At 35.4% G+C, this 21,231-nt stretch overlaps 1 protein-coding gene across 12 annotated transcripts in view; it reads left to right on the top strand.

Moving 5' to 3' along the window:
• Positions 1-21,231, top strand: part of DCDC1 (doublecortin domain containing 1) — a 490,806-nt gene that overhangs the window by 220,522 nt on the left and 249,053 nt on the right. For all 12 annotated transcript variants that reach the window (XM_009460183.4, XM_016920610.3, XM_016920609.3 and 9 more), the window contains 2 exons: positions 9,906-9,998; positions 19,720-19,890. In XM_009460183.4, coding sequence (XP_009458458.2) covers positions 9,906-9,998; positions 19,720-19,890 — 264 coding nt within the window. The remainder of the gene's footprint in view (positions 1-9,905; positions 9,999-19,719; positions 19,891-21,231) is intronic.

Below are 21,231 nucleotides of genomic sequence, written 5' to 3'. Positions count from 1 at the left end.
CATATGTCCTCACAGTAAATGTCCCATGAATTTAGAAGATCTGAGCGAGTATCTATTCCTTGGAACCTAAGGTATCCAACTCAAATATCTTAATCATGTCACAAGTTTAAAGAAGTCCTTCATATATTATAATGGTTAATATAACCAGGGTAATGATTTTTAAATTATCAGTGTGCTTTTCTTTCAGGCCTTTGCAAGTACAAAGCTGCCAAAACTAGCCCCCAGGCATCCCTAGAACTTGTCACAATAATATTGTTGCTGAGTGTTCAATGGAATTGTCCAACAAGACAATATCCTTGCAAAAAAGGCTGTTTCCTTGAGAGAAAATTTGCCTCTCAAGAAAAACCTTTACTCCTCCCAATTAGCATATACACAGTTAAACTTAGAAGGCTCAGCCCACAAATTTCCCCCTTTAAAGTTAAGAGTAGGACTCTGTCTGTTGTTGAACCTTTGCTGGAGTGAGGAATAAGAAAGAAACAACACAGAAATAAAATAAAATTTCAGCCCCTTCTGTCCTAGAGGAAATACAGGAAGAAGTCTAAGAAAAGGGAGAATAAAACTCAAACAGCCAGATGAGTGAGTCCTAAATGCTCCTTCTGCAGGGTGTAGCTTAGGGAGGAAGACAAGTACCAGGTAAATGAAAACAAGTGCTTAGGCAGAAGGGACTTCTGCCCCACTCCCCTTAATATTGAGACATAGGAAGAAGCTATGCTGTAGCAACCTAGGATACAGCCACCTCGACACGATGGCATATCAAAGACAGGCGGAAGGAGGCCTGAGATTTTCTGAACCACGCTTGGTTTTCATGTGTCCTAGGTCGTGGAAGTAACTGAGAGTTAGGCTGGGATGTTTGTCACAGGATATTGGCATACTCAAGGAAAGATGGCTCTATAGTGATGATAGTGTCACAGACCAGTTAAGCCAAGGTCAAGTGGGTGTTTCAGCCGGACGTTAGAAGGAGTTTCTAATAACACAGGAAGTCAAGTTTAGGTTGGATCATCTAGGAAGCACCACCATAAAAAATGCCTGAGCCAAAAGAATGGGCCACAAGTTCACACACTGCAGGCCAGTGGGGCATCCAGCAGCCAAGTGAACGTGGGCCATCCTTCCATCGACCAGCAGCTGCTCTGTCAATGTGTACATTCCAAAGGGCAGCACAACATCAGAGGCCCCTTCCCCCAACACCTTGAGGATATGAAAGCCACACAACCCCTTCTTCCATGTTGCACCTTAAGTAAACCAACGGGGAAAAGGAGAGGCTTTCTGAGAGAAATCATGACCTAAAATAACTATTTAAATGACTAGGGCTGGGCATGGTGGCTCACGCCTATATTCCCAGCCCTTTGGAAGGCCAAGGTGGGCAGATCACCTGAGGTCAGGAGTTCAAGACCAGCCTGGCCAACATGGTGAACCCCATCTCTACTAAAAATACAAAAAAAAAAAAAAAAAATTAGCCAGGCATGGTGGTTCAAGCAGGTAATCCTAGCTACTTGGGAGTCTGAGGTCAAAGAATCCTTGAACCTGGGAGGCGGAGGTTGCAGTGAGCCGATATTGTGCCACTGCACTCTAGTCTGGGCAACAGAGCGAGACTCCTTCTCAAAAAAAGAAAAAAAAGACTGGATTAAACTAAGCTTTAAACTGATTTAGACATTCAGTTATTTTGCCCCCACTATCCAGTGGGTGAGAGCTCAGGAAGAAAGTAATATTAGCATCTAACTCAGTCATTTAGTTATTTTGCCACAAATTATATACATGCATGTGATGTAATGTATTGATAGACTAAGCCAAGGAACAAAGACAAAAGGGGATTTATAAGACAAAGGAGAGGAATAAATGCAGCCACACTGCACATATTTAGGGTAATAAGCTGGCACTTACCAAATTGAGAAGGACAATCAAGTGTATCAAATAAAACATCGTAAGTTGTTTATGAATTCTCCAAAACATCTTGAGAGTTCAGCTGAGAATCACGTCTGCCAGGCTGTCTCTGTATTCTTTCTGCTCATGCTGCCACTTCAGTGAGGCCAGTCCTGCATACTTTTCCTCATTCAAATTTCTCATTACTCTACCCAAAGAGAAGAACCACATTTTCTCTATGCATTTCTCACCTACAAAAGCAATTATCTGAATCAAAGAACTTGAGAACTGCATTCAGAATTCTGGGATCCTGAAAAAATAAGCCAGATAGGCCACCACCCTTATAGAGCAGAGTGTGAATGTCGCTTAAGCTGGGCATGACGTACCTTTCAGCTCCAATAAGGCTACTTCCAGTCATTACCTAGTAAAGATCTCTTCAGACTGGTTTCCTCAACGCACTCGTTCCTATCTTCGAGTATTTCTCCTGCCTCTCTGCCCATCTGGTATGGACTCCATCATCCAGACAAACCCCATCAATCCTTTGTGGCCCAACATTGGTCCAACCTCATCCATGAAGCTCTATCTGGCTCCGTCCTCTCACCATATGCATACAGATATGTACTTCATTACTTTTCTAAAATCCAAAAAAAATCTGAATTTCCACAATACATCGAGCATCAAGGGCTCAGATAGGGATTGTGGCCCAAATTTCAAATCAACTAGGAAAGAGTGAATTATGAAATAGGTACTATTAACTATCACTTTAGAAGAACATGTTGGAGGCATTTTTTTACTTCACACACTTTTGGTAACTTAAATATTTAAATATAATAATAAAAGTTATAGAAGATAATATAGTTGGAGTCATAAAGTCTAAAAGGAAATGGGTCTTTCTAAGTCTAATATGGATAGAGTTAATGAAATGAATGTCTGGAACTATACCTCAAAAAGGAACTTTAATAACATCAAAAGCAACAATATACTGAGAAAATATTTGCAATGTGACAATAAGTTAATATGCTTAATATGTGAAGTGCACTTTCAGACAGATTTTTAAAATCATTCATAAAAAGATAAAAACCAAGGAAAGTAAGAGCAAAGAAAGTAAACATACAACATAAAAGAAAAAATACATATAGCAAAAGAAAATACATACAAAAAAGTTCAATATTACTACTAATAGAATAATTCAAACTAAAACAATGAGATGATGTGTTTTAACTTACCAAACGGTCAAAAAATTTGATGGATGATAAAGATTAGTGGATTTAAGGACTAGTGAATACAGGGAAACTGGTGTTTTTATTTATAGCTAGTGAAAACATAAATGCTACAACTATGTAGAGGAAAATTTGTCAAAGAATATCAAACCTTAAACATTTGCACAGTCTTTGGCCGGGCACGGTGGTTCATGCCTGCAATCCCAGCCCTTTGGGAAGCCGAGGCTGGTGGATCACCTGCTCAGGAGTTTGATGCCTGAGCATCATGGTGAAACCCCGTCTCTACAAAAAATTAATATATATATATATATATATTAGCCAGGCGTGGTGGCACACGCCTGTAGTCCCAGCTACTAGGGAGGCTGAGGCAGGAGAATCACTTTAACCTGGGAGGCGGAGGTTGCAGTGAGCCAAGATTGTACCACTGCACTCTAGCCTGGACAACAGGGCAAGAAAGACCCTGTCTCAAAAAATAAAATATAATAAAAAAATAAGTAAGTTTCTTTAAGTGCTAAGTAAGTTTTGGAGAATTCCCTTTTTTGTCCTTTTAGACAAATTATAACCCTTTTAAAATAATACTCTTTTAAAATGGTTGTGTTTTGGTTTGCTGATTATCAAATATTATGATGGTTTCTTTTATACCTTCTCTCTTAAACTGCCCTCAAGAAGCTGCAGACTGTGATCAAAGTAGCATCATTCAAAGAATTAGCAAGGATAGGAGAGGAATCCCTGGCTTTGGAAGCTTGGGCTGCATTAACCATCACTATTGCTCAATGTCTTAGGGCTAATTTATGGCAGAGCCAGAATTCACAGCCAGTTATAAATGAAAGGTTTCTATCTCTTCCCCAAGATGAGAAGTGGCACTCTTGAATTTCTTTATAGAGGGACTTAAGTGAGATTACATTACTAAAAGTAGGGGCTAGGTCAGGACTTAGTTAAGGCATCTCTAAGATTGCTACTGAGTTAAGCATGTATAGCTTGAGGGAATGTAATTGAGCCAATGCAGAGCTGAGAACTGAGTCTTCAGTTCTGCCTGCATTGTAAGACTGGGCTCTTGGCACATATGCTCCACTTATATTTAAGTTCAGAAATAGATTAAGTATGGATTCACAGTAACCATCTAGCCCTTTGCTTCCCAGTATGAATCATTCCTTCTACTACTTTAGCTGATTGGATCAGCCATGCCCTTTCTCTCTGCTTCTTGCTCAAGGTTCAGCTTGTCTTCTCCCCTCCCTCTCCCAAAGCTATGTCCAGCCACTTCACTCATTTTACTTAGAACTAGTTTCATCATGTAATTAATTATTAATTAAAAATAATAAACATATTACTTATTAATAATGCCCCATATTGCCACTTCTCATCTTTTTCTAGCCAGATACTACCTATTATTTATGCTTCTCCATCTCTAGCCACTCCATCTCTAAATGATATTTCTGTCCTTCTTACTTATAGATTGTATTGTTTATGTGTCCATTTGGCCATTATGATGTGCCTTGTGTCATATATTGTTTCTCACTTCCTATTGTTTTTTAATTGTCTCCTTAACCATATTGCACTTTACTGTTAACCTATTTGTATCTGGAAAAATGTCTAGTACAGTTTGTTGCGTGTGGAAACATGTCATATTATTTAATGCTGTGATTTTCTAAATTATGAGGGAAAGTGCGATCAATTTGGTTCAGCTCAGGTTCCCAATACCCTCCTTGCCCACAGCTACAATTTTAATCAAGAGCTAAGTTTTTGTAAAAAATTTTAGAGGCTAAAAGACAAAAAAAAGACCATTTATTAAACTTGCCCAGCTTAATTATAAACCTGGAAACCCTATCTTGTGCTTCTTCATAGTCCCTAGTCTGATTCTGAATTAATAGTAGGTATTTAACAATTATTAAGATCAAATACATAAGATTATAATATCTCATTAATTTTAGGAATTTAAAAAACATTTAAATTAATTTTAAGTCAAAGATAGTTGGAATATATCCTTAATTTATCACAAATGTTGAGCACATAAAGTCATTCTTTAAAGAAATTCTATTATCCTAAAATACACCTTCTCTATGAACTTATATGTGTAATAGAGATAAATAAAAGAAGCATATGTGTATACACACACACACACACGCATACACACACACACATCCTTTGAAAACTCCATTTGATAGTCCCAAGAATCAACCTTACTATTTATGGCAGGAACAGATAGCATTTATTTGATATGTTGACCTTTCCACCAGTTTGATTTTATACATTCGAACTTTTCAAACCAATGCCTGGATTTTGGATTCATTTTTGTGGACAGGTAGGCAACCAAAAATATCAGTCCTATCCAATTTGAAAGGGTACAGACTCATTTATTGTTTAATTATTTTACCAAATATTTTTTTGTGTGGCCACTCTTAATTCCAGTAATGAATTTCCAGATACAAATTAACTAGGTTGACCAAATTCAGAGTTTTCTGGACATCCATATACCAAATAGTGGCTTCCCCCACTCTCCCAGCAGCCACCTCCCGTTCCCATACATAAATGGCAGCCAGCAATGGCTAGAAACAAAGGACTCTCTCCCAGTCCCTGAATACAGTGACATTCATTCTGAGAGAAGCTGGGGCAGCTCTTTGAAAGCCGACTTCTTCAGCTCTACAATAACACACAATGAGTTATTGACTTGTTTATATACGGAGCTCTTTTCAGTAACTAACTCTGACTCCCACAGTCTGGACAAATGATTGATTTCGTGGTTAGAAAAAGAGAAAGCTCTCGCGCTAAACTCTGTAGTGCAAACTACTTCTTCTCCATTTGTTCTGTAACTGAATAGGACCTTATTAAAATGCACTTTCCAAAAAAATACCTGCAGCTGGCCTTTATAACCATGTTTTGTATATATAAATAAGTAATTTGTCCCAGTCTTTTGTATATTAGCAGACCATTGGGAAACTTGTCAATATATATGAAGGCTGATTATCATGTTGTTTCTGCTAAAACAGTATTACCTATATTGATCTGCATGTAAAATATGGATCAAATATTTATTAATAGATCAACTGATCTATTGATCTCATGAAAACCTTGGATTTTTTATATTAATAGATTCAGTTTTCTTGTTGGGTCATGTTGATTCATTAAGCACATTTTATATAACACATATCATATACTTCACATTTGAATCATTAGCTATTCTTAATACAGAGAAAACAACATGCAGAACTATAGTTCAGAGCAATGAGAGTTTGGTTGGACTAAAGGGCTTTTCCCCCTTTGGCTAGTACCTATCTGGAATGTCAATATGAATTAGGTAGACACAACACACTAGCTGGTTAAATTACTGTACCTTTTTTAAAGATATTAATAATTGAACTCTAGAGTTACTATAGTATTTTTCTCCTGTAAAAGAGATTTTTAAAGATCTTAACATGTTAAAATTTTTACACAATCTGTATTATTTTTCTAAGCACACTTTAAAATATTTTGGGGAGAGTTAAAAATAAAACCCATCAGTCTGAGTGATGCACGTGAGATGGGATCACTGCTGTTCTGACTGTATTTCTCCAGCAGGAGGTCTTGAGTCCGTTTTCCCCTCTAGGATGTCCATAAGAGAGCTTCCTGAGCCAGCAAACATTTGAAGAATTCCTCAGAATTAAGAGCACTTTTAATTATGGTCACAAGGGGCTACATGTTTTAAAAAGAACTATATATTACTAAACTATGACCCCTTAGGGCTTTGGAGAGGGCACAGTGCCTGACACCTTAGTATTAATAGTTTTAAGTAAACTGATATAGTTTGGAAGGTAACAACCAATGGAAATTGTTTCATTGGAATCTGTTACTTCAGGTACACCTTTGTGGATTTTTTTCCCTTAGTTTCTAAACTAACTGCTTAATGTGAATTTATTCCTTTTTATCTTCTGTTTGTCTAACCAGACCATTTTCCTGAAAAAATTTTGTTCAGTTTTCTTTGACAGAGCCATTATGTTTCTTGTTTCTTTCATTTTGGATACTGTTCTTGACTAGTTTCTTGATTGTTCTATTCTGGTTGCCATTAGTATTGAATGAACCGAACTTTAACCTAAGTATGTATGGCTAATGTTTGTTACAAGTTTTAAAAATCTTAGCAGCAAGGCCTGACAAAAATGATGAATGAAACCTTCCTGTTTAGCTTGTTAGATTTTCATGTGCACAAAGACTATTTGAAGATGCCTTCTTATATTTAAAAGGGACAAGATATATTTAGAACCAAGTGACTTGATTTCCTCCTCCCCTACATGGTGGGGATTTGAATTTTCAGTTATATACAAATTTTATCCACCTTTCTGTTTCCAATTTTTAATTTTTGAAATCTCTACCCTTCTTAACACATGAAAAATCAACCTCAGAAATATCAAACCCATTGACAAAAAGTTATTTCATATATTTTAGATAAGAACCACAAATCGAAAGCATATAGTTTTATTTTAATGAAGAAACAGGATATTCTCATTAAAGGTGACAGGAGAGAAGAATCTTACCATTGTTACCATGTCATGGGGTTTGAGGGAAAGATGCTGTTAGCACTGCATATTATTAATACCTCAGGCTGAAAATGCCCTCTCTTAATTTGACTTTTTACTTTCAGCGATTTCCTCTAAATGATTTCATTAAAATGTATCTTTTGGAATGCCTTGTCTATTTCTAGAAAAGGACCCATGTGTGTATCCTTATATTTTGATGACCATTTATTTCTTAATATCTTACTGCACTTCCCTTTTGGGACTATGTTGTGATGCTTTTCAGTAGCATTGGTCTGTTTTCCCCCTTTTATGTAGATTAGCTAGTGCTTCTTTAGTAGTTGAATATTAGAGTGGAGGTGATTTTTTTTTCCAACTGTGGTGCTTTCAAAGGTAAAGAATTCCCACCTTTTGAATAAAAAGTTCCCTGGCAGCAGTTCTAAATGTCATGGCCCTGAAAACTCGTTAGCATCGGCCTCACCTGCTGTGGCACCAAAGAGTTTCATGGCTCTGTTTTTGTTTTGTTTTGCTTCCCTTTAAGAAAGATCTGTTCTGAAAGTTTTTGCATTTGGAAATAAATTTTGTAAAGAATAGATGAACTTGGTAAATATTCTCCAGTCCCTCTCTTCTACACCCGTTTCCTCTCGAGATGAGAGCTCCCCTGATCAAATAAACAGATGCTTGAGACCAATATGTTGTGCCATGGTTCACACCTAGGCTTCCATGTGTGGAAATTGAGCTTGATATTTAAGTTTTCTTAGTATTAAGGGCTTTTTTATATATCCCTTGAAAATAGTTTCACATAATGATTTTTCAAAAACTCTTTATCACTGATTCTCAGTCTAGGGCAGGGATTGGCCAACCACTGCTTGTTGGCCAAATTCAGCCTGCCACATGTTGTTATTGTTGTTTTTTAAAGTTTTGTTGAAGCACAGTCATGCTCATATACATATATATACATGACTCTGCCATTGTAGCATGAAATAGATATGTATATACGTGTATATATATATAATGTGTGTATATATATTTAGTGTCTATTTCATGCTACAATGGCAGAGTCAAGTAATTGCAACAGAGATTGTATTATTCTCCCCCCACCCCCATAAAGCCTAAAATATTTACGATCTGGCCCTTTACAGAAACATTTCCCAACTCCTTATCTAGGGCGATCATCAGAATCACCAAAAGATTCCTGGGCCTTTTCGCTCTAACAAAACGGAATCTCTGATATACTTAGCTGTGTCTCATATCATCAGATGAAGTGTCTACAGGTTTAATACTATTATTCTAGTATATATGCACATCTAGATTCAAGAGGTCATATTTTTGAACCTCCCTTCCTCTATTTTATGCCAATTATAGGAGTAAGTCTTCAGGTAGGGTTTGGATTAAAGATTTATGTTCACTCAGACATGATTTTCCGGGCATACAGTTGAGAAAGCTTACTTAAAATAACAACACTAACAAAACAAAATGTAAAAACATGGTCGTTATTCATTTTTACTCCAATCCTCAATAAGGAAATATGGTATGGCAAGTCCGTTGCTAAAGAATTATTAATATTCCAATTCAGAGGGTTCTCTGTTAGGCTCTTGTTCTCTATTAATGTCAGTCTGTTGAGCAAATATTATTTTGGGAGTTTAACATCATTTTTGTTTGAAAATAAGAATTTCATATAAAACATAACAATTGCATGTTTAGCATGAAAATAGCATTTGTTTCTATAAGGATTATTTATAAAAAAATATAGAATGGGCCACATTCATTTTTTTGTAACACATGGGTTGGCAGCAGTAGTAGAAGACCTTTATCTAGCTTTGTAAATGGAGCAGGTTCAAAGTAACTGTTTATGTATTTAGATACATGATCCTTTGTCATGAAATATTATAAATGATTTAGCACCATTCTAGACTGTTGAACTGACACTTTTGGTTTATGTCATTGACTTCTTATCCCGACATAACAGCAAACAATTTACTCCCTACGCATAATGAAAGGATTTAATAGAAATATTAACCTAATTTTTTTTTAAAAAGTTGCTGTGTCCATTTTAATGAAGTGCTTTAAAAAAGTACTCATCAGTGTCTAATATCTGCAGTTAAGGACACTCTTGCCCTAAGTCATCTTTAGTAATCCTCAAAACAATAAAAGATTGAAAGTAAAAGATTCAGTTTGTTAAATGTTTTAAATATAAAAATGAAATTCAGAGTTTATTTTCATGTACGTATCAGCAAAATTAATATCAAATCACATTCATGATTATGCTTAACTAGTTGTTTGAATAAATGTTGCTATTAGGTGTCAATAGATACCTGCTTTCATGCTGTTTATTTGTTTTTTCTAGTTGAACCTGGTCATGAATGAACAGAAGGAGAAAATTACAGAAAAAGTCATTCTTTCAATGACGGCAAAGGAACACCATAAGGAACAGGAAGAAGTAAGGAAATAACTTTGTAAACTGTATTTTAAAACTGCAATGAGGGCCAGGCACAGTGGCTTACGCCTGTAATCCCCGCACTTTGGGAGGCCGAGGCGGGAAGATCACAAGGTCAGGAGTTTGAGACCAGCCTGACCAACATGGTGAAACCCCATCTCTACTAAAAATACAAAAATTAGCTGGGCATGGCGGCGGGCGCCTGTAATCCCAGCTACTCAGGAGGCTGAGGCAGGAGAATCACTTGAACCCGGGAGGCAGAGGTTGCAGTGAGCAGAGATTGTGCCACTGCACTCCAGCCTGGGCAACAGCGAGACTCCGTAAAAAAAAAAAAAAAAAAACCTGCAATGAACACTAATTTTAAAATGAAGATAAATTTTACTTTGAGTCTTATAGTAAATCAACTCTTGTTAACTGAAAACAACTTATGATAGAAACAAAGTGATCACAACCGGGTATCATTTTATTGATATAGACAGCATGAAAAGTAATTGTATGCTTGAAAGAATAAATCAAAATATAATTTTCTGAAAAAAGTCTTATGAATATTTTCTCATAAGTTTTCTAAATTAGTAAATTGTTACATGCAATTTGAAACTGGAAGTTATAAAACCTACCAACACAGGAAAAACAAAAATTTTTTGAATTTTTGATAAATACTATATCTTGCTGTTACATCTGGTTTTCTAAGAATAGAGTTATTGTTCTGAATTTTAGAAATACTAACAAAGTTATTTTTTATCAAGGGAAAACTATAGTTTACAAATGTTAAGCCTAAGTGAGCTAATCAGAAGATTCTTTAGACAATATTGTAATGAGAAACAATATTATTATTAAAGCAAACCTTCTTCTCTTCAAAGCTCATGCTGTGAAGTTGACAGCATAGTCCATAAATGAAATAATACAAAATTGGTGTTAGACAAAAGGGGAAAATGATTTTCATGTCGTTTCCTGGAATGCAAAAGCATTTAATCTTTCTAAGGAAAGAATGTGAATTTTCTAATTTCTATGTACCACTGTCAGTAAAAATCCAAAGTAACTTCAGAAATAAGATAATGTGAATATTTTAAAAATAAACTTTTCATATATTTCTTTTTTGATATTTTGGTAAATAAATGCATTCAAGCTTCAGGGTTTTGGTATTTCTTTTATGATTTCATCTTCCTTACTAATCATGTGTTTTGTAATAGATGAACAGGTAGCATGCACCAAATTTTCCTGTGTAAATTCTACTCTTACATTAGAGACCATATTAGTATTTGGGACACACTTGTCTGGTATTAAAGACTATATTGTAAAAATTGATTAGCCATCTCAGTAGATAATATTTCATAAGGAAAATTAAACCATTTCTAAAATGTAATAAATAGCAATTACACAGATTTAAATTATAGTTCTGACTCATTCTCCTGAATATTAACAAGTTACAAGACTAGGTTGTTAATTATAAATTTGAAAAAATATCATTCTCTGTGTGTTTGAAAAATGTTTTACCAGAATTGGAGAATTTAATTACATTTTCACAGTAAGCTAAAAGTGAATCTACCATGTATCTTGGAAACTTTGGGAAATGCAAAGAAGTCTCTCTAGATTAATTAGTATAATTAAAATAATATCTATAGCAATACCAATTATCATTAGAGATTAAATAGAAAATATTGTAAAAGAATGACAGATTATTTTGTTTTTAAACATTGTAATTATTTTGCCTTTTGATATTTTATGCAAAATTAAAATTTCAATGACTAAAAACTTGAAGTGGCCTTGGAAAATGATCAGTATAGCAAATACGTAGTTTTAAATCTTACCTTGTTAGCAACATTGGAAATGAAAATTATCTTTTCTGGAAAATCTAATGGCAATTATGTTTATTTGGTGTTTCTTCTTTGTTATCATCATCTTTATTTTTTTAGCACTATATATTTCAGTGTTCTTCTTACACAATGCCTTAGTTTGTCATATATTTGCTTTTTCAGCTCTGGCTCAAAAAGTCTTTTGCTTACTTCAAAAACAAATACACAGCGAGGAGAATACATATTCATGTATGTGTATGTTCGTGTGTGTGTGTACATCTGATACTTTCTAAATATATTCCATAGCCTCTGAAGATAATTTCTGTGTGATTACTTGGAAAGTGATTATATTAATCTGGATGTGTAAGTTCTAACTTTTTGTTAGAAAAAATCTAAAAGACTCTTTTTAGAAAAGTCCTTGTTACCACTAACATAACTCTCTTGCCAGGTGAGTTATGAAGGCATTTAAGATGACACTATTTTCAGTTGTTTCTTACTCCTTGAGTGGATGAGGAAGTTAGACTGTTGAATAGCTTAAAAAACTTTTGATTAGAAAGAGTCTAAAACTTTTAGGGCTAAAGCATCAAGTCTAATCAACATACAGAGAAAGGAAATCCTAATGGAAAAGAGAAAGGAAAAATTTGGTGGTGAATTTACTTCAATATTTTTCCTATGATTTGTATACAAATACATTCCTAGATAATTCTCGAAACCCAAATTAAACATCATAAAATCTGAGATTTAGATCTTCCACTGCCTACAGTTTTATCTTAAAATCTTGTTTCATTTCACATAATTTTCCACATGAAATTTGGGAGTAACAGTAACGTATGCATCGTAAAACAACTTTGAGGTGATGATATATGTTAAGCTTTTTAAAAATTTTTTTTAAAATTTTTTTATTTTAGAGATAGGCTCTCTCTCTGTTACCTAGACTAGAATGAAGCAGTGTGATCATAGCTCACTGCAGCCTTGAACTCCTGGGCACAAGTGATCCTCTTGCTTCAGCCTCCTGAGTAGCTGGGACTTTAGGCATATACCACCATGCCCAGCTCATTTAAAAATTTTTTTGTAGAGATAGGGTCTTGCTATGTTGCCCAGGCTGGTCTTGAACTCCTGGCCTCAAGTGATCCCCTCACCTTGACTTCCCAAAATGCTGGGATTACAGAGGTGAGCTACTATGCCCAGCCACATTAAGCCTTTTGGAAATTTGCATATGACTTATTATTATCAGTATAAAAGTGCATTATTCCAGGTTCTGTATAATGTAGGTACCAAGATGACATTAAATGTGTAGAATGTTATTAGAAGAAATGCCTATGAGAGAAAATGGAGAGAGCACTGGATAAGGCTGAGAAATCTGTCAGACTGAAATGCAGGCCTGACCCCAAATGAGGGAGGAAAGGAAGGTTGGGTGAAAACACCCTGGACCACTGTGAAGTCTAAAGATTTGGCAAAACTGTTGGTGGATTTTTGAGCCAAACTTGGCCATCAGAGGAGTCCTGTGACTCTCAGGGATAGATCTGCCTTAGTATCCTCAGACATTGGTGCTAACCTGGGGATGGATTTCAGAGCACAGTAGATGGTACCCATGGTCACTTATGCTCTTGCAGTTAGAGGTCTATGAGACACAATGTCATAGCTGTCCCCATAGGTATAATTGACATCATCCTTGTTGCTATCAACATAACCCCATTGCCAAAAGAGTTATGAAGACATTGAAGTTGTCTGTTTTCAATTGTTCCTTCTCCCATGAGTGGATGGGGATGTTAGATTGTTGAATAGGCCTAAAAGCAGCACATAAGGTACCTCTGGCTGAAAATAGGTTAGATCTACCTCCAATATGTTTCTCATCTCAGAAGGGTTCTAGGAAGCTATTAAAAATTTGGTAGTATTTGGGCCAGGCGTGGTGGCTCACGCCTGTAGTCCCAGCACTTTGAGAGGCTGAAGCGGGCAGATCACTTGAGACCAGGGGTTCGAGACCAGCCTGGCCAACATAGTGAAACCAATCTTTACTAAAAATACAAAAATTAGCTGAGCATGCTGGTGCATGCCTGTAATCCCAGCTACTCAGGAGGCTGAGGCAGGAGAATCACTTGAACCCGGGAGGTGGAAGTTGCAGTGAGCCAAGTTCGTGCCACTGCACTCCAGCCTGGGCGACAGAGTGAGACTCTGGGTCAAAAAACAAAAACAAAAACAAAAAAACCCCCACAAAAATTTGGTAGTATTTGAAGTCTGGCAATAAGAGGTGCTACACACTTCAGATTTCATGGTTAGTTACACCCAGCTCAACTTCCAAATCAAGGGATAGTTCACTTTGCTCTCAGGCTCCCATGTTTTTTCCAATCTTCATTCAACAAATTAGGGTTCTGTTTCCTTCTTACCCCTTAAAACATTGTATTATTGGCCCTGAAACCAAGAAGAGATTTTAGGCAGTTTAAAATACTAATTTTATTTCCCTGCCTCCTTTCTGTTTCATCTTAAATATGCTGTTAATTAGAAAGTTTCCTGATCTTAAATTGAAGTGCTGACCTGGCTTTGAGACCATTCTGTGTGTTACATGCCTAGATGACGTTCCTAGTATAGAGGCTGCCACCGTTTGTGCTGATTTCAAGTGACAGTTCTGTGCAAAGTGCTCTGGATTTCTCCTTAATAACATGGGTGGATTCAAGCCCACACAGAATTCAGGCTGACAGCTGAACTCATCACTAGAAAAACCAGGAGCTCCACAAAGAGTCATTAATAATAGCCAATGTACAGTATTCACAATGTATGGCTCAGAAATGCATAACTTCAACATGTCTGCTTTTGAAGACTGATTATAAACAGAATAACACTTTGCTCTGACTATAAATCATCTTGAGAATTTAATTGAATTCAAAGGTTGCTTGCATACACCATACAAACATGATCTAACTGCCCTACATGTTATGCAAAAACCTGTCTGTATGTTTATAGACATGTGCACATTTGTATTCTTTCAGAAGTTTGGGTTTGTTTTCTCACCAGAATATTCAATATTTTTTTGCTACCTTCTGCTTATTTGTCACTCTCCCAAATTCTGTACAAGTGTCACTTCCGTGCTGCATTTCCACGGAGAATGAAGAGTAGAATGTGTAGGCTTTCTGCTGCACAATGAGATGGTGCATTTTTTCAACATATGCATACGTAAGCCTTCTTTTGTGAATGGGACTGATAGGGTCAGATAATGTTTAAAGGGAAAGGCTTTATGTCTCTCAGGCCTCTATGTTTCCACATGGATGCCCCCACCCACACATAGATTGAATTATGAACAGACCCATTAATGCTGGGATCACAAAAGGTCAAGTTTTGTCTTCTTTTACCCCTATTCACATTGCCTTTGTAGAGGAAAAAAAAAGGATTTGAAGAAAAAAAAAGATTCACGTTGAAGAATTTTAAAGAACACTTTCCCCCTTTTAGAAATATCTGTGATTGGGAAAAAAATCATATTATGTAAAATAATTCATGAGTATTATATTACCTACCTGATTTTAGTATATGAGTTATTTCATGTGTAGAGTTGTCTTTTAGGATGACATGTTATCATAATAACTGAGAACAAAACGTAACACTTTGGGGATAAAAGACCTTATGAATATGTAAAGTAACATAAAGTTTGAGTAAAACTGAATGGAAACATTATCAAAATGTCAGTGACAGGATTCTTGATATATTTTCTCCTGTGTTTAAGATATGTTAATCTTTGCTAGATACCTTGAGAGTTTTAAGTTATTTTTTAAAATCAGGTGATAATTGGTGTAATTTTGTTTCACATATGTTAACAGATTATCCTGGAGCCAATAAAAATAGTAGAGAAGGTTTCTGAAGCAACCAAAAATCTATGCCAGATGAAACTTTTAAGACTTTAGCCAATAGCCCTTTAGAGTGCAAATGACATCATCAATTGTATGGTTGGTTGATTTTTGATGTCACATGAAATCCCCTATCAGTGAAAGGCTATGGATTGTGACAGTAAAACCAGTCATGTATAAAAATGCCCTCAAATCAAAGTCTGAGTTTCCTCCCTTTTTTTGTGTGTGACTTGCTATAGCACAAGGTGCAGTACATGAAATTATAGAGAACATTATAATTGACTAGTGAAATACAATGCATGATACTTAGTAGACTTTAAAGACTGCATAACATTGTATCTTCCTAAATCACATGATGCTGGAGATGGGTTCAGAGAGGACCAGTATTTTTCGGAAATGGAGTCCTTCTATTTAGGGCCTTTCGTTCTTGGATTTTAATTTCATCAGATAACCATAAATGCAAGCCACCTGTCCTGTATTGGTCTTTAGCTTCAAGGATGTTATACACTATTATCCATTGTTTTTTAAGGATAATACTGCTGGAGGGTAGTATGATCTGGTGGTGAAAATGAGTCTGAAAGCATAGACTAATACTGGATCATTTATTATTTCCATATTTTAAATGTTACAACTTTCTTGTAGAATTAACAGTACTATGGAAAGCATGGAAATTCATTCCAAAAAGTAAGAAAAGGAGGATAACGAGAGAAACTTGACACTGGATTTTATAGCCTATAAACACCATTCTTTTCTTTTTCACATCTTCTTTCTCTTTCTTCCCTTCTCATTTCCCCCAATCACCTTCTCCCTTTAATTTCTTCCTTCCTTTTCTTTTCTTTTTCTTTTCATTAATTTTGTTTTCTTTATCTCGTTTTCTTTTTTCTGTTTCCCTTAGGATTCCTCCTGACCTCCCTGTATTGTCTCTGCCTTCCATTCCCATGATATCCAAAGTTTTGTCCAAATTTCACTGGCATGAGGGTCTTCCTTATGAATAGATGATAGAAATTTCTAGACTCTCATTTGAATTTACAGTTAAGGGCTGACTCTTAGTAACCTACTATATAAGTTATATAGGATTGTAGGGATTTAGTAGAATGCAATGTGTTTATCAGCTTTTGGTAGATTGTGCTGTATAAGTCAAGGAGCCCAATAGCTGAGTGACTTAAAACAAGTATTCATTTTTTGCTCACTTTACATGTTGGCTACTGGTTGTTTGTGGCTCTCACCAGTATGTCTTTCTCAGTCTGAGATACGGCTTGAAGGAGCAGTTTCTATTGGGACATTACTGTTTTCATGGGGTGGGGTGGGCAGGCGGAAGAGAGCAATGGCAGAACTGCACAATGGTTCTTAAAGCTTCTACTAAGAAGTGGCATATGTTACTTCTGTTCGTATTTCACTGGCCAAAGCAAATCACATAGGAATTCTGATGTCACATATATGTCACATATAATACTAATAGAATTATTAGTAAAGAATGAACAATAGACAGCTGACTTTGATTAAGTGCCAGATGGTAATATCCAGGTACTAAGTGCTGGAAGGTCTGCTAGAGGAAGTGGGGTTTCTGATGAGTGGACTTGGATATAAGAGAGGAATGAGTCATAAAACTATGGCCTAGGCATCAAGGGACATACACTTTAATTTCAGTGCCAGTATTAATTATCTGAGTATCCTTGGCAAATTAACTTTTCTGGGATGGAATTTCCTCATTTGTGGGATCAGAGTGTTGGGTTAAACATTATCTAACTTATGATACTTTAGAAATGGAAGGGATGTGTGTATGTGTGTGCAAGGGGACAGTGAGAAGAGAAGAGGGGTCTGATGGCAATATGAGCCATAAAGCCAGGTAGAGATCAGATTATAAAGGGTCTTAGAATCTTGAATACCAAGCTCAAGAATCTGAAGGAGCAGCTAGGTGGTTTAATATACTTTTCAAGGTGGATGAATTTGGTGGAGGTGACCTAATGGCATGAAGGGGAAGAGATGGGAACAGGGAGACCGCTTAGTAGGTATTTTGTTAATCCAAACTGGGGAGGGGGATGAGGGGATTGAGGGCTATTACTTATAAGAAATGAAAGAATGGATATGACATATACATATTTAGAAGAGGGATCTGCAAAATATAGCCCTGGGGACAAATCTAGCCTGCAGCTTATTATTATTTTTTTTTGTAAATAAAGTTTTATTTCAACACAGCCATGCCCATTCATTTACATATTGTCTGTGTCTGCTTTCCAAATACAATTGTAGGGTTAGATAATTTTGACGGATACCTTATGGCCTACAAAGCCAAAAATATTTACTATGTGACCCTTTTTAAAACAAGTTTGCCAACACTTTGTTTAGAAGAAAGGATTATTTAAATGGAGTAGACAATTTATTACATAGGAACAAATAAGAGGGATATGGGAAAAGAAAGTAAAATAGGAATCATTTTAAGTTAACTTGTTTCTATGCATGTAACGCTTGTAAAGGTCTTGGTAAAAGTCAAATGTAATTGAAATTTATATGTATACATATACATATAAACTTGAACTAAATAAGTAGAGTAGATAATACATATTTAAGTCATATGAGTAATAGTGCACACTGGCTGTCACTAACTTCTCTGAATGCTCTGCAGAAGGGATAGAAATAATGGATTTAACATCAGAATTAGAATACAGGTGGGGCAAATACCATATTTTTAGCTGACAGAGAAGTGGATGAGATGTAAGTACAGGGAAGACTCTTGGAGAAGGATTTTCCATTTTATCTGTGAATATTGAAATGAGCTGTAGGATCTATACAGCAAATAGTTTGGAATTTCTGACTTCCTCATGTGAAATAGTGATAGAGATAGAAAAGATAGACCAAGAAATAAAAAATTAAAACTTGTTATGCAGAAAACACCTAGATTTCAAAAAGGAAACACTATAAAAATATACCAGTACATTGGCCACTTACTGTAGGTTAGACAGTGGGCTCTCCATTTTTTCATCTCATTTAATTATCAATATGTAAAGCCAGTGTTATTCTTCATTTATAGACAAAGATTTTATTACCTGTGCAAAGTCTCCCAGTCAGTAAGTGATGAAGCCAGGATTTTAACCCACGTTTTCGATGTCAATGCTCTATTCAAACTTACTCATAATTCTAAATGGGTCTAATTTGTTTAATTTGAAGAATCACAGATGAGGTAGATTTCTGTTTTTCATCTCTTATGGTCACTACCATAATATCAACCAGTGTTTATGTAAGAATCCAGCCTACTAGAGAGAATATAAGTTTACATAAAACAGTGAAGAGTCAAAGAATGGTAATGATTCTTAATTTGTAAACTATATGGGTTAAAATGTTAACTACTGCTATTAATAATCCACAAGTAAGGCTCATATGTCTGTCTAAAATATACCAAGTAGAAGTCTAGAAATTTAAAAATCAAGGTTACAGATTCCTTAGCCTTTTGTGTTTCTGGAAAAACTATACGTTTTATTTTGACATTAATATATATTTAAAATATTTTCCAGAACAGAGCATTGTCTTTGAAGTTATATACATTTTAGAAAATTGTATCTATGAAATGTGGGAAAAAGTATTGGAATATTTGGGAGGAAGATAATAGGTTAACTTTAAAGGTCAACAAAATGATAATGAATTTAATATATATATTGAAAATTTAAATGTTACACATAATAAAATAAAATATTCTAAAAAGGAAGATACATGTAGTGAAATGAAATATTTGGTGGTAGGTTACATACATTGGATTATTTAAAGTCCTAGGAGGGTTTTATTTTGTTAAACAGTTTAAAAGTCCTTTGCAAACTTGTCAAATGTATATGTTTCTTTTCATATCCAGAGATATTTTTCATTCAACAATTGTAAAGGGCTACCTATCCCATATTACTGAAGTGAAAATGTTAGACATTTTTTCATAAATAAAAGTAGATGTAGGAATGTATATCTCTTTCATTGTTTTTACTTGAGGATAGATCTGTACTCAAATTCCTGTATTGAAGTCATTTTCCCCCCATCAAGCTAGGTACTCAAAAATCTAATAGGTGTGACATCAACAATTACTTCTCGCTAACAACTCTTGTAATTTAACCCCTTCAGGTGAGCAGGCTGATTGATGAATTGCAGACAGCTATCAAAAGTAACAGAGGTCATCTCTGTAAACTTGGCCCCCAATTACAGGCTGAGCAGGAGCAATTCTCCTCTTATGTCTACCAACACATTAAAAGCCTTCCAGCAAACACGCTTGTCCCAGGAGGCCTGCAGCTTAAGGTGGGTGTTGTTCTGTGCCTCTCATTGGATTCAGCCAGAGCAGAAGCATTCTGCTCCATTTGAAAACACTTATAACAATGCTACTTAGCTTGAATTTCTTTTAATGTTGTCTTCCTCAAACTGGTAATATTACAAGTGGTGATATCATTATTCAGGAAACAGATTTTAAAAGAAAATGCCTAGAGATCTTTGAAATGTGTATTTATAAGCTTTAACTAGTTTTCAATTCAGAAAAGTAATTGTAATGAAGGAATTTACTCATGTGAACATTTGCACACTTTTCCAAGAAACAAATTTTTCACAATGGTCATGGCATATTTCAGTTTCTAAAAATAACATTTGGAGAAATGGGCAAGCTTTAATAGTTGACAGACAGTGGCAATAGAAATTGAAGGTGAAAGGCCAGGTGACTGATTGATGTTCAAACTACATTTCCAAGGAAAAGCATCTGTATTGGATAAGTGTGACACATGTTGGAGTTCACTTGGTAAAATCAATACTTAAGAATATACTGGGAAAAAAGGTGAATTGGTTATTTGTCAGGACAAGATCGCTAAATGTCCTCTACTACATTGCTATTGCATCTTTGAGAGAGATAAAGAACAACTCATACTTGGCTAAAGTGGTTTTGGTACTAAAAGCTTAGGGAATTTAAATACTTTTGATTTTCATAGCAGATATTCCATGTTAAGTTTGTCAAGTTAATATTGTCCTATAATTTCATATCCTGCATTTCAAGAGATTGTAGTTAGTAAAATTTGAATTACTCACAGTGTAGCCTATTTCCATTTAAGAAATCATGGTTACTACAACTCGTCATTTCCTTTTGATTATTTTTATGGGTATGTGATAACATTCGAAGTAAATTATATTTTGATCAACCTTCATCTCTGCAATTCCTCTTTCTTAATATTGTTTTATTCTGCAAGTAACATTAGAAACATTATATTTTTGACCAATAACATTTCTTTTAATGACATTCCCATGTGTATTTTGAGTGAGAACATTACAATGTAAAAATGGACTTTTTGGGAAATGTAATTTCATGTTAAACATGATAATTTATTTCTCATAGTCTGCTAGTCAGCTAAGGGTTTAGGAAGTGATGTTCAAAACATCAAGGTCAAGGGTTTCTATAGTGCAGTAGCATTGTTCTTTTCCAGGTTTTTGACTTGATTACAAATCCATTCTGCAATTTTGCAAAGTACTTGCTATTGATTAAGAGAGAAACCAGGTGAGGGAGAGTGGTTGTTTTCTAGAAGGATGCAGCTGCTAAGAAAAAATAAAAAGGAATGGGGAAGTGTAGTTGCTTTAATGGCATTCATCCTACTCATTTGTATC

The sequence above is a fragment of the Pan troglodytes genome, chromosome 9 (assembly GCF_028858775.2).
Source record: "Pan troglodytes isolate AG18354 chromosome 9, NHGRI_mPanTro3-v2.0_pri, whole genome shotgun sequence".
Classification (NCBI taxonomy): domain Eukaryota; kingdom Metazoa; phylum Chordata; class Mammalia; order Primates; family Hominidae; genus Pan; species Pan troglodytes.
The sequence above is the reverse complement of the archived record's forward strand: the minus strand, read 5'-3'. Positions and strand labels throughout refer to the sequence as shown.